The following is a 13770-nucleotide window of genomic DNA, read 5'->3' on the forward strand; positions in this document are numbered from 1 at the left end:
TTCATTTAGTTTCCTGAAATCGATAACTATCCTCCATTTCTGTTTTCCTGGGGCGTCTAATTTTTTCGGAACTACCCATACCGGAGAGTTATAAGGGGATTCGGATTCTTCTATAATATTTTTCTTCAACATGTCTCCTATTTGTCGCGAAATCTCGTCACGGTGACATTCCGGTGGTCTATACGATCGTGTGTTAATAATTTTGTCTTTGGTTAACGAAATTGTGTGCTGAGTTAAATTAGTACAGGGTAAAAGATCGGTTTCTAAATTAAAGATGTCAATATAATGAAGGATAATTTTTTCGATGGATTCACGGATTGGTTTTTCAATGTGATCTGTTCTCACTAGGCTTTTTAGTTTTGATACGTTGGAAAAGTCATGAGAATTTTGAATATTGCTAGAAATTTCAACGTTTTGCTCACCAGTGTTGATAAAACATACTTTAGTTGGTTTGCCTTCCAAATAGATTGTTTGAACTCTGTTTCCTCCAGGAGACAAATGTATTGGTTTCTGAAATAAAATGGTTTTGTCGTTTAATCGGATTTTGTCATTGGATATTGAATAGTTATACTTCTCTAAACATGGTAGCCCAATGATTCCGTCTTCGATAATAGGGAAATTGTTCGGTACTATGTGAGAAATGTGATTTTGTCCAAAAATTCGTTTCGTTACGTATTCGTTAGTTTCGTATTTGTCTCGTCCCATAGAAAATTTTTGTTTAGGCCCTATTTGTATCGCGTTGACAGTTTTGTTACGTTTCACCAGGTTTATCCCTGCTCCTGTGTCGACCAGAAATACTCGCTCTTCGGTTCGGGTTGACAAAGGTATTGCGAGTAATCTTCCCGTGGCGATGTTGACTCGTATATCTCGTACGGTTCGTCCATCTCCTGGTTCGATGTTGTTTCTTGTATTTCGTCCCATTCCTGGACTGCCTGAATCCTTGCGGGTGGTCGATCGCGCTGGCTCGGTGGTAGAAAATTTTGACACTTGTTGGCAATGTGTCCCAGCTTTCCGCACTTGAAGCACTTCATCTGCGCGCGTTCAGCAGGTGATCTATTTTCTACTTGGTTAAATGTAGCAGGTTTCTGAGCTACTGGCGTGTTAGGCGATCTTGATGGTACATTAGATCGTCTTACCTGCATATGCTGGTTGTCGGGGCGATTACTAACCGAAGGTAAGCGATTACATGACCAATTAGGTTGTCGCTCTTCTCGCAAGTAGCGTTCTACATCGGCTGCCTTTTTTTCAGCTTCCGGAAGATTCAAGGGTTCACTGCTTAATAGTATTCGCCCTATGTCGCGTCTGAGTCCCTTTAGGTACACACGAACAGTCTTCTTCGTGATTTCTTCAGTCATAATTTTACGTGTTAGTGGTTGTGGGTACTCATTGGTTACTGCGTACAGCAAACGGTTGAGTATTCTTCTAAACCGAATATTAAAACTTTGCACTGATTCCTCGCGTCCCTGTCTCAACTCTCGTAATTGTTCTTGGTACTCATCCGAAGTCACTTGTGCTGCTAAGTTATTTCTCAGTGCGTCGTACAGATCACCGTAACACTCAATAGGAATGTTGCGAACACTTTGGGCTGCTTTCCCCACGATTTTTTCCACTTTTATTGCTTTTAGCAATAGATCTTGCTCCATACAGCGATCCTTCATACTTCTCACTTCTTTGATGAAGTCTTCAACTCCTACATCATCATCTCCGTTGAGCGTTGGGATGTAGCGTATTGCATCCTTAGCTCGTAGAGTGGGAGGAGCGGGCGGAAAATAACCTCTTTCTTCCACCTCGGGTTGTTCGATGTCGAGGTGGACAGGTGGGGTGTCTGGAGCTGCTAATTCTGACAATTTGCGTGCTTTTGCCATATTCACGGTGCGATTGATTGCTGTCGACGCACTTTCATTGTCTTCGGTGATAATGGAAGCAAATTCATCGGTCGCAGGGGATCCGAACCCAGTCCGTAGCGCTGCGACGGTTTTCCCGAGATTCTCGATTTCTGCTGCCCTGTGTCTGTTCTCTTCGTCATTTTGCATAGACAAACGTAACATTTCCTCTCGTAAAAGGGCAATGTTCTCGTTCTGTTTTTGAATACTGCCCCATATTGCTCGCAACATTGGGTCAGTTGAGGTTGAAGTTTGAGATTCGTTTGCCTTAGACATTATTGCGCTGATTTATAATTTTCAGACGAAGACGAGTCTTGGCTACTGAAGCTAAATTTTCTTTCACGGTAACGTACAAAGGAATTCAGTTTACCTTTTATTGTTACTTCACTTGGTTCGTGATAGTTACTTTGTTGTTGCGGATGACCGTAGTCCCAAATAATTCGATCTTCCGTAGATGATGAATGTCTTTTGGTTTCCGAACAAACACTTTTCACTATCCTGGCAGGATCGCCAAAATGTCACGTAAAATAACAAAATAAAAAAAGGAATTTGAGGTAAAAAATAAAAAAGAAAACTTTATTTTTTTTCTAACATCAATACACTTTACAATCTACTTCCGAACTCTAGGCGTGACTTTCTAAGACTGACTCTTATGATTTTACTTTCGATCGGATCCGATTACTTTCTTTTGTCATCCCTCAACATCCCCACCGTCCATGCATTTGCTAGGCGTCCGCGATCGTTGCCACGTGCTCTTTCTTCTAGAACCTTCGGTGGAAGGACCGTTGGGATGTTGATGGTTCATTAGGCACTTCAGCGATATACATTGTCGCCGAGTGCCGCCACATCTTTATCTCTATCGTCAGTCCGTCGGATTTGAAGTATGCCGGTCGTGACACTATCCTCAATCAATGTTGATTGATTGTTGAAGGATAATGTTATCCTTGTGCCGGAATATAAGTTCTCATTCGTCCATGCGTGGCCTATCTGTGCGCGTCTGGAACAATGGCAGTGTCCCGTATCCCGTGCGATATATCAGAGGCCTGTCTAGTGTTTCTTCTCACGCGGCCTGGAGGACGAAACGCAAAAATTCACGCCCTGTACTTGACGTGCAAGCGTTCACCGACCGCGTGTCCCGTTTTTACCGATCAAACACGTGTCTGCAATCACAATACGATACTGTATGTTGAGATGTATCCGCAAATGCGTATGTTTCGTGACGCGAACCTTGAAAATGAAAATTACACTTTCGTTTATTCCTCGAGCGTCGTGCACGCAGGAAATCGTATAATAATTTTATTAGTAAGATTTTTTTTATATAGACTACTGTTACGCCACGAGGCTTACCACGGGCTGTATTTTCTAACCGTCGCTCGCGGTCCTACAACGTCGCAGACGGATCGTCGCGGCTGCCCGGCAAACAAACATTGTAGTGGCAAGCGCGTGGTTCATTAAGCAGGGCGACTTCCAGAAACGTCGACTCGTGGCCCGTATTTTACCTCGCGTAAAAGAATGTGGCGTGATCCGAACGTAGTGGGGGTCGCCTTCCAGAAAAAGCGAAAAAAATCGAAAGGCGTTCAGAACTTTTCGAGAAGTCAAACCGTCAACACATCTGATACGTCGCGCATTACTTATCAATCAAAACGCAGTTACATTTTTTTGTTCCTTTTATATCTTTCTAGTTAATAAGTTGTTGAAATAAACATTAATTTATTTGTGTTAATTCTGTGGAATTTCATTGAACTACCCTTATTATCATAATCGAAATAAGGGGATCGATCAGTTCGTGGCGTCGATTATTTAATCGTAACGGGAACTTACAACTTTCGTTGACGTGCTATCTCGCGATCGCGTCTCTCCGCGAACGGTCGAAACGCCTATTTTTTAATGAACGACGTCTCCCACTAGAGACTTTCTCTCGAGAGCGGCTAGCATCCTTTTCTAACCACCGATATACAAATTGACCAATTAGCAGCAATGCCAATTTCCCTTACTTTCTGAACGAAGGTTGTCCTCGACGAATCCGATTTTTCCTCTGCAATATTTTTAAAGCTACACATTTCGAATTTTCCAATTATGCCGAAACAATTGCGTGAACCACTCTATATATTCCATACAATAAACTATTTTTTGCGTTTTAAAGTAGTTGAATATTTTATTAAAATACTCTGAGCAATTCTCAGGTTTCTGTGAAAACAAGATAACCCAAATGTAGTTGTGTTTCCTTCAGAATTATGCAGATTTTATTTGAAATATGTGAGGTGTAAGTGACCCCGACGTGATCGAGCTAATGAGATTTCAATTATCGTGATTCCGGGTGCGCCTACGATATGTCAAACAAGAATAAAACAGTTACGACCAGTGAAGAAGATAGTGCTATGGTTCTCCTTACTAGAGAGATAGCTCGCGGCGGCGAGCATCGCGGGCGATGAAGAAAAATCTACCGCTCTCCAAGGGTGTCTAGAACCTGAGTACTTAGAGCGAATCGAGGACATAGCGTTGAATCCCCCGGCCACCACAATATGATAAACTCAAGGACGAAACACTTCTCTCTCCTTTTCCTTTATTTGTCGGCTCTACATCCATCCCCCTTGCTTACTCAAGTTGTTGTTTGTCTATATACGATTCAGCAGCTATGGAACCACATATGGGCAAGATGGATTGACAGAAAGGAAGCGGAGGATTTTCGCGACGGAGGATGTAATTGAAGGATGAGCGTTGTAATGAATTGGTTTTGGTTTATAAATATATTTGTTATGATCTTGCAGCACTTCTTCTTTGCATTCTCAAGTCCCTTGGACGGCCTTTAGGAGAGAACAAAGACACAAATGATAATTGTAGCTGCTGGCTGTAGATGTCGCTGCTAGGGTACTGCTGTATTTTCTTTTCATTTAAGAATCGTGGAAGAAAAATCGGACTACGGTCGCCGGGATTTAAGAACCCAGATCCCGAACGTTCGTAACTTGAGGCGCTAACCACTGCGCTGCCGTTGTCTGGTATTAGTTAGTGTCGAGTTGTCGTATTTGTGCTGTCGAGTGCCGCCACATATGTATGCATTTATGAAATGAGTGGTTTACAAGTAATTACAATCGATATACATTACAAGTAATTACAATTTATTACAAATGACTCGCTGTGCATATTACTATAACAGTCAGTACTAATTCTATAGATCAGCAGCATTATAACTTTCCAATAAACAACCGAAAATCACGTCGTTGAATAATAAATGCATTCACTGTAGAACGAAATTATTATTCCGAATATAAGAGAAACGATTTAAAAACCATGTATTTTTCATTTAAATTATTTGCATTTGCAAAGGGAGATACAAAATTTTAACAACGTTGCAAATTATAAAGACACAAATTACAGTTTCGTGTTTAAGTTATTGTTCAGAGTTTGTTGGAATACAACGATATTAATCGCATACAGATGAGGTGATTGATCGAACGGATTCTTTCCTTCGTTGTTCAGCGATATCCTCATTAGCGTGCGTTCGTGAGATGTACCACGGCGGCTAGCACGTGCATGCTCTTTCGAGAATTCGGCGGAAGAAGCGTAGGAATATGGATGGAACATTCCCGATGGGCACGTCGAGAAGCTACTAGAAGGTTCTGCGGCACATGTAACGCCACACAGACACCCACACAGGTCACACTCATTACTGCATAGAAAGTAGGGTTCAAAACCTTTTCAAGGGCCATGGGTCACTAAGCCAGTCAGTCTGTGTCTGTGTCTGTGCCAGTCAGTCAACTGTCTACATTCCAGAACACACACACTTATAATTTCTGTAACAATTGTTTAATAAATATCACATTATATTGTTTCAACACAAACATTGTGTCTTCCACAGATTATTAATCTTAATTCCAAGATTAAATTCTAACAGAGCTTCCTAATAATTATGGTACAATTGGTAAAATGATGATTTTACATGAAAAAAGTAAAAAATATATTAGATAATTGAAATAACGCGATATAAATATAATTGAAATAACATCAGTAAGAACGGATGTTTTAAGCTTTCGATTTTGAGAAAACAGGGTATGAATATGTTTAGTTAAAAAGCAATCCGTGTTTATTCGAGCATTCGCGGAGAGACGCGATCGCGAGAAAGCACGTCAACGGGAGTAGTAAATTCCCGTTGCAATTAGATAACCGACGCCACGAACTGATCGATCCCCTGATTTCTGTTACGATAATAGGGGTGGTTCAATGAATTTAACACTGTATTAACAGGTTAATATAGCTTGTATATTTAAAAATAATGAATGTAATAATAAAAACGTCACAAATTATTTAGCGATAAATACAGTTGATATGTTATAGGAATTCGACCCGACTTTGCGATATCTCTCAATGAATTCGTTAGACTAAGCAGTTTATAACGTTTGACTCTTCAGAAGGGACCGATTACTCTTCGATCCTTTTCGTTGTCTTCTCTGGAAGACGACCCCCACTACGCTCGGATCACGCCACCGTTCGCGCCTATGATCACGTATACCAGCTTCTTTATGCGGATAAAATAACGCACCGAAGGCGAATAAATGTTTCTGGAACTCGCTGCTTGACGACAACTATGCGTTTATCGCTACTTTGTGTATATCTCGACGGTCATGTAAGACGATCTGTTTGCGACGGTTAGGAACATGGCCTATAATAAGCCTTGGGGCGTAATAAACGGAGAGAATAGAATAATCTACAGAATTATCAACGGTGAAGTATATAAATATACTAACGACTCAGAAAACATAATTGAAGTGAGTTGCTTAGATATGAAATTATTGTTAATAACTAAAAGAATAATAGTACAAGTTAGATTAGCAGAGAGACAAACGTGATTGTGCAGTGAGTCTAGGAAACAGGATAAAATATAAAACAAATAAAAATGGAATATGCAATACGTCCTATCCAAGAAGATTGGATACCAACTAATGCATAATAAAAGAATGTCCGCAATATTTGGAATTAAGAACAAAATTCTTAAAATAAACAACCACCATCTTTATGAACAGAGAAAATTGATTATTGAGACTAAAGAATTTTATTAAGAAACAACATGACGCTCAGAGCATAATAACTGAAGTTATAATAACCTGAGCACAACTCAAAAACTTAGCTATGACCCTTTTGTAATAACTAACAAACAAACATTTCAAACTTAATTAATTATAAACAAGCTACAGATAATTTGAAGTTAGTTATGAACAAGCTTAATAACAAAATTACATAAATAGAATTTTTCTTATTTAAATGCGACAGTTCGTAGTACAAAACAAATTTTGTTCAGGAATAAGGTTTTCTGAAAATTTCCAGCGAAAATTTTTGCAAAAATTTCCTAAAGGAATTATAATCTATGAGATAAATGAAATAAAAATACAGAAACCAACTGATATTAAAAGAAGAATGATTATTTTACAAGATAATATGAAACCGTGTAAGGGATTACATATGTAACATATTGTCCCGATGTACACATATCTGCGAAGCGACTTACTACCCTGTATATTCCAGAAACTTCTTAGTTTGCCCCAGCCTTAGCAATTTGAAACTATTTTATTAAAATTAAGAATTTTCCACATTAGATCGAACGCACTTCTAATAGGTACCAAACAGTATATATATATAGCAAGATTTCACATATCTCTAAATTATTCACAGAAAATTAATACGGCACATAAATTAGACTTCGGATTGTAAATATTAAGAATAAATAACCGATATAGTCTCACAAAAATAGAAGGGTAAAGATAGAGATAAGGGATCAAAAACAACAGTTATTTTTCAAATTTGTATGAAAAGCTCTTAAGAAAATAAGTTCCTCCTTAAATTGAAAACAGTTATATGTATAGAAATCAAACTTGCGATAAAAGTAAAAAAGATAGAAAATAAGAAAATTGTATTTGTTTTTATGACTCACTTTTACATGTAGTATAATTTCCACCGCTATTTTAGCATAGAACGCTATTTTCAAACACGAACTGTTCCAACTCGATAGTCCCTTGCTTTATTGTAAACGGAAAATTCTTTCGTGTTCTCAACCAAATTTATCAAATCCCAGCAATGACACATGCTATGTGATTGTCAGTAGAACATGGAGAAATGTTTCCAGTAAAGTTTCGAGCGACTTATCGCCGATTTTCAGGAGACACTGCGACGATATCGCGTGTACAGGGCTTCTATCGGTGTTGATGCGCTTTAATACATAGTGCAAGAGAACACTAATAAGATTTCCCAGTGGGCCTGTAAATCCTTATAGATCACTCAAAAATATATCAAATTGTTTGTTTCAACTACTAGCAATTTAAAACGTCGTCTACATATATTTAGAAAGTTAGCAAAGACATATATTTGTTCCTGAGCATGATTTCTATCAGTTGAGCGTTGTAGCAAAATGTCCGATACAATTTAATGTTGAATTTGTCTTTTTTTTAGGCTAGCTTGATTGGATTACAGGTAGATTTAAACGATCCGTGTGTTACATCTCCAAGGCATCTTCGACTCATCGATACGCAGTGATACCCGGCAAACTTCTAGTGGACAAGCGACGTTGCTTGCAGGCAGTTTATATACATGTTTTGGCATGTGTTGTCGGCAGGCAATGTCTACAGACGCCTGTAGTCTGCCCGTACGCGCCTTAAGTTTCACTGACAGACATTGTCCGCCGATTACTACGACATCTGTCTGTGGACAATAGGCCGTCAGTGTGGAGTTATCTTTACCCGAATAATTTAAGAAATATAAAATAAACTTCAACGAAAAGTTGCTAGCTTCGATATCTTACTAATACAATGTTATCGAAATTGAATAAACCTCGTTACTGTATTTAAAAGGAAATTGCATTTATATTTCGAGTTTATAGAGACAACAACAACAACCAAACAAAGAATCGCAACGAAGAAATAAACGGATACAACAAACAGAACACTGGATCGAAGATAGAACAATAAACAAGATAGAACCAAGAAAACAACAGTAACGAAGAACCGGGGCGCAGAAAAAAGCACGAAGCGTGCGAGCTGGAGAGGAATCCTGTGACCGTCGGTGCAAGCGGTAAGCATACAAAATGGTTGTCGAGCAGAAATAATCGGCTGGAGAGCCAACCTGCTGGGACCGAGCTATATGGTGGCAGGTATCGCGTGGCGCCAGCTAAGCGAGCTGCCGCCCGAAAGGGTAGGTTTAACTTGTCCAATGATCCGCAAGGAGAGGGCAAGTCGCGCGCCGACCATCTATGCGCGCCATTCCCAAGTCGAACGCGAACATCTAAATGCGAAGCCAGTATGCGTTTTTACTGCAGGTATGGCGCGGTCGACCAAAAGGTCGGGCCCTCAAACGCACACATTACTTGTACAATTCGAGTGCTGCAGATACGGAAAAGCAATTTATAATTTATCGTAATTTATCGTAATGCGAATTTTGGCGCGTCGTCATAAATAGATTTTTATTTAAAACGAAATTGTTAAATATCCTTTTGTATCAATTCACATAACGTTAATAAATCAATATTAGACATATTACTCATAAATTGTACATATCTTTGTGCATATACGCATAGTTTTCGTGCATATATCAATATTTGTATATTTTATGTGTATAACTTTCATATGCTTTTCACAAATTTTACATTCATAAACATCTGCAATCTACACGTTACGTTTTTCGTTGTATTTACAAGTACGGACATTAGATATTCTATTACATTCTTTTATTATAATCTTTTGATATATTTATAGTTGTTTAATTATTAGGTCATCCCATAAGTTCGTGCCGTTTTTCGAGAGGTTATATATGTTAAGATCGTTTACATACCTTTCAGTTTCATGAAAAAATGTAATCCCCCTCTCGTTGTACAACTTCTTCCCATTTTTCTGGTAGGTTCCGTCTCGATAAAAGTTCTCTTGTTTTTCTTTAAAATAATTTTCTATGCTATTTTTGAGAGTGTCAATATTTTCAAATTTTTTAGCTACTAAAAAGTGTTGTAATGCTCTGAACAGGTGGTAATCAGATGAGGCAATGTCTGGGGAATATGGGGGATGTGGTAAAATTTTTCAATTAAATTCAGACAATTTTTTTGTAACGCTTTTCGCGACATGCGGTTTAGCATTGTCGTGATGGAAGATAACGTTGTTCCTATTCACTAAACCTGGCCGTTTTTCAGCTAGTGCTTCCCTTAATTTTTCCAACTGAGCGCAATATTTGTCTGAATTAATGGTATCACCACTAGATAAAAGTTCAAAATAGAGTATTCCTTTATAATCCCACCATACACACAAAAGAACTTTACGTGGATGTAACCCTGGTTTTGCACAGCGTTCAGGTGGCTGATTTCGTTGGGATCAGCTACGTTTCCGTTCAGGGTTTTCGAAAAGTATCCACTTTTCATCACCAGTTACCAGGGGCGTTTAAGGAATGGTTCACGTTTATTACGTGCAATTAATGACATGCACGCTGTCATTCGTTCAAGACGGTTCCGTTCCGTAAGTTCATGGGGCACCCAAACGTTCAACTTTGACACCATCCCCATTTTTTTAAACACCTATGAATCGTTGTCTTAGGTATTTTCAGGACATTTGACATCTCTTGAACTGTCAAACTTGGTGATTTTTCAACAAGATCCCGAATTTTATCTCCGTCTGTCTGAGGAGGACGCCCGGAGCGTACCTCCTCTTCTAAACAGAAATTCCCAGCTCTAAAACGTTGGAACCACTTCCTACAGGTGCGAGATGAAAGCGCATTTTCTCCGTAAACAGCACATATGTTTTTCCTGGCAATTGTTACCGAACTTTCTTTCCGAAATTCATATAACATGAGATGTCGAAAATGGATACGCATTTCACTCGTGATTTTTTACTGTTAGAAGTCACTGTGTTCACTATATTACGATCTTATGCCCACGAAGATCTACTCTAGCCTGTTCTCGATCAGCTAAGCTCAAGTGCATTGGTCCCTTATCGCCGTATGTTTAGAAATCGACACATGAAATATATACACAAAAGTGTATAAATATATGCACAAAAACTTATGAGATCACCTAATATGTAAACGATTTTGAACTATTTAATTTAATAAAGACCTTAGATCGACGGATTTTAATTGCTGTCACATAATCGTTAATTCATTACTTTTCCTCCAACTGTCACGAATTTTCACAAAGTGTGTATTTCGGATCGTTAATCTCATACGGATGTAAACTTCATTTTCTTAATAATCTTGGTCAATCATGTATCACATTTTCTATAAAATCTATAAGATCAGCAAGTGCTCTAATACTTGTGAATAATCATATATCTTAACTCGTGCCTTTTGTATTAATACAGAAGCTTCATGCGAGAAAGAATTTTCGATATAAATGTTCTCAATGTTGTAAATCGAGTTCTGCCAGAGCAACCGAGCTAAACGGACGTGTAAAACAGTGCTTCAGAAAAAGTGCGGCAAGTGGGGAAGAGAAAGTTACGAACGGCAACGCCCATAGCTAAATGGTGGAAACTCGTGTCTTCTACTAAGAAGACTACAAGCAAAACTAAAATGAAAAAGCACATCCCACCGATAAAAATAATTAACAAAGACGAACAATACTACATAAATAAAACAACAAACATATCAAAACCAAGCCAACCAATAAACGAAGAACAGGAATGCTCAGCTACAAACGAAGCTGATATGGAAACAATACCAAACAATGAAGAGAATATTACCAATAACGAATTAACCCAACAGGATGAAAGCTGGAAGGTGGCAAGTTATAACAAGAAACGAAAAATAACAGGAAATTCAGATACAGAAAAGCAGCGATGGCTGCAAGAATTACCATTAAGAAACTCCTTCAGCTCACTTACGGAAGAAATAGACGACCCAACAACCAAAAACACAACTAAATCAACGCAAACTACAAAACCACCACCAATATTTGTCGACGCCCAGATAATAGACCCGCTTATTGATCGACTAAACGATATAGTTGGGAAGGAAAACTACACAATAAAACAAACAAAATTAGAACAAGTAAAAATTCAAATAAACACCCCAGAAAATTATAGGAAAGTGATAAAGGAATTAAAAGAAAAAACGCTGTGTACCACACATACCAGCTGAAAACGGAAAGGAGCTACGAAATAGTTATAAGAGGACTACATTCAAAAACTAACACAAAAAAAATTAAGTGACGAATTAGCAAAAATTGGTCACCAAACAAGAGCAATAAACAATATGACAAGATACGATACGAAGCATTTAACAACACACTGTCCATACGTAGGGAAAATAAATGAAGTAAATGTTAAGGAAATTCGAGGATTTGGGAATACAAATTATTGACTATATTTCCCACACAACAGTTATACATCTATATTACTCTCTGAAAACGTCTTGCACGCACGCTGGTCGCCAACCGACTATCCTAGATTCTTCTAACATCTGGCAACAGTCTTTTGTCTCCACTAAGACCTTGACGCCCTCTGGCCCTTACACACACACTCTCATGTACAGTGTAAATGTATCACTTCCCTAACACGCCTCCTTACATTTATACTGTACACTTAATTTTATTTACATACTTGTCGAATTAACAAAATATTTAACATTTATCGCTTTATTTACATTTCTCTTATTTTACATTCATCCATGACCTAAACCTTTCAAATTTCTCTCTACACAGTGCCTTCGTAAAAATATCCGCAGTGTTTTCTTCTGTACTTACTTTTATTATGTTTATCTTATTTTCCTTTACGTACTCGTGAACGTAGTGGTAATGAACTTCGATGTGTTTAGAATTTTTTGTAAAAGTTCCGTATTTTGCTATACTCATTACTCCAGAGTTATCCTCATAGATTTTTACAGGGTTATCGTCTACATTTACATCGAAGATTTTCATTAGTTCTCTGATAGTCATTACTTCGCTCACCGCTTCCGATAGAGCAACATACTCTGCATACGTCGAGGCTTTTGTCACACACCTTTGTTTTTTAGACTTTCATCCAATTACATTTCCATACCATCTAATTACATACCCAGAAGTCGATTTCCTATCTATATGATCTCCTGCCCAATCAGCGTCCACATAACAATCTATCGTTTCGCACTTTTCATTTCTTTTATAATGTAGTCCTAAATCTCTAGTCCGGTACAAATATTTCAATATTCGCAAGGTATATTTAAAATGTGTCTCGTTACAACAATCTTGAAATCTGCTCAGATAATTCACACTATAACTTATATCGGGTCTGGTATTTACACTAATATACAGCAATGCGCCAATTAAATTCTTGTATCCAATGTCCTCTCTATTTATCTCAGCTTTTTCAATTTTTAAGTTGGTCTCCATAGGTGTACAGTACAATTTGCTGTTATGTAATTTATATTTGTTTGCTAATGATTCTATGTATTTCTTTTGGCTTAATCTCATTTCATTTTTTAAATAATCATACTCTATATTTATTCCAAGATATTCTTTTACTTCACCTAAATCTTTCATTTCAAATTTATCAGTTAATAATTTTTTTACACTTTGTATCTTCCCTTTGTTTTTACTACAAATCAACAAATCGTCTACGTATATTAACAAATAAACAACATTTTCTCCCTCTCCATAAGTCTATAGGCACAGCTCTATATTGTTCTTCTTAAAACCTAATCTCGTCACATACTTATCAAAACACTCATACCAGTCCCTCGGACTTTCTTTTAACCCATAAAGCGCTTTCGATAATTTACAAACTCTATTCGTTCCGTCCGCATATCCCTTTGGTTGATTTACATATACCTCCGAGCTTACTTCACCATTTAAAAAGGCAGTTTCTACATCCATTTGCTCAATTATTAATCCATTTTGACAACAATATGATAGCAATATCTTAAAGGTCTGATTACTCGCCACTGGAGAATATAT

At 37.9% G+C, this 13770-nt stretch overlaps 1 protein-coding gene across 1 annotated transcript; it reads right to left on the reverse strand.

Annotated features, from left to right (window-relative positions):
- Positions 1-767: 767 nt before the first annotated feature.
- On the reverse strand, positions 768-2412 carry LOC117237934. The gene is made up of 2 exons (XM_033502377.1): positions 1137-2412; positions 768-1031 (listed from the first exon to the last, which is right to left on the reverse strand). Exons 1-2 carry the CDS (start codon positions 2157-2159, stop codon positions 768-770), a joined length of 1287 nt encoding a protein of 428 aa, XP_033358268.1. The 5' UTR covers positions 2160-2412.
- Between the last annotated feature and the right edge of the window lie 11358 nt (positions 2413-13770).

Source organism: Bombus vosnesenskii, unplaced genomic scaffold (assembly GCF_011952255.1).
Source record: "Bombus vosnesenskii isolate JDL3184/JDL3185 unplaced genomic scaffold, Bvos_JDL3184-5_v1.1 scf7180000013414, whole genome shotgun sequence".
Classification (NCBI taxonomy): Eukaryota; Metazoa; Arthropoda; class Insecta; order Hymenoptera; family Apidae; genus Bombus; species Bombus vosnesenskii.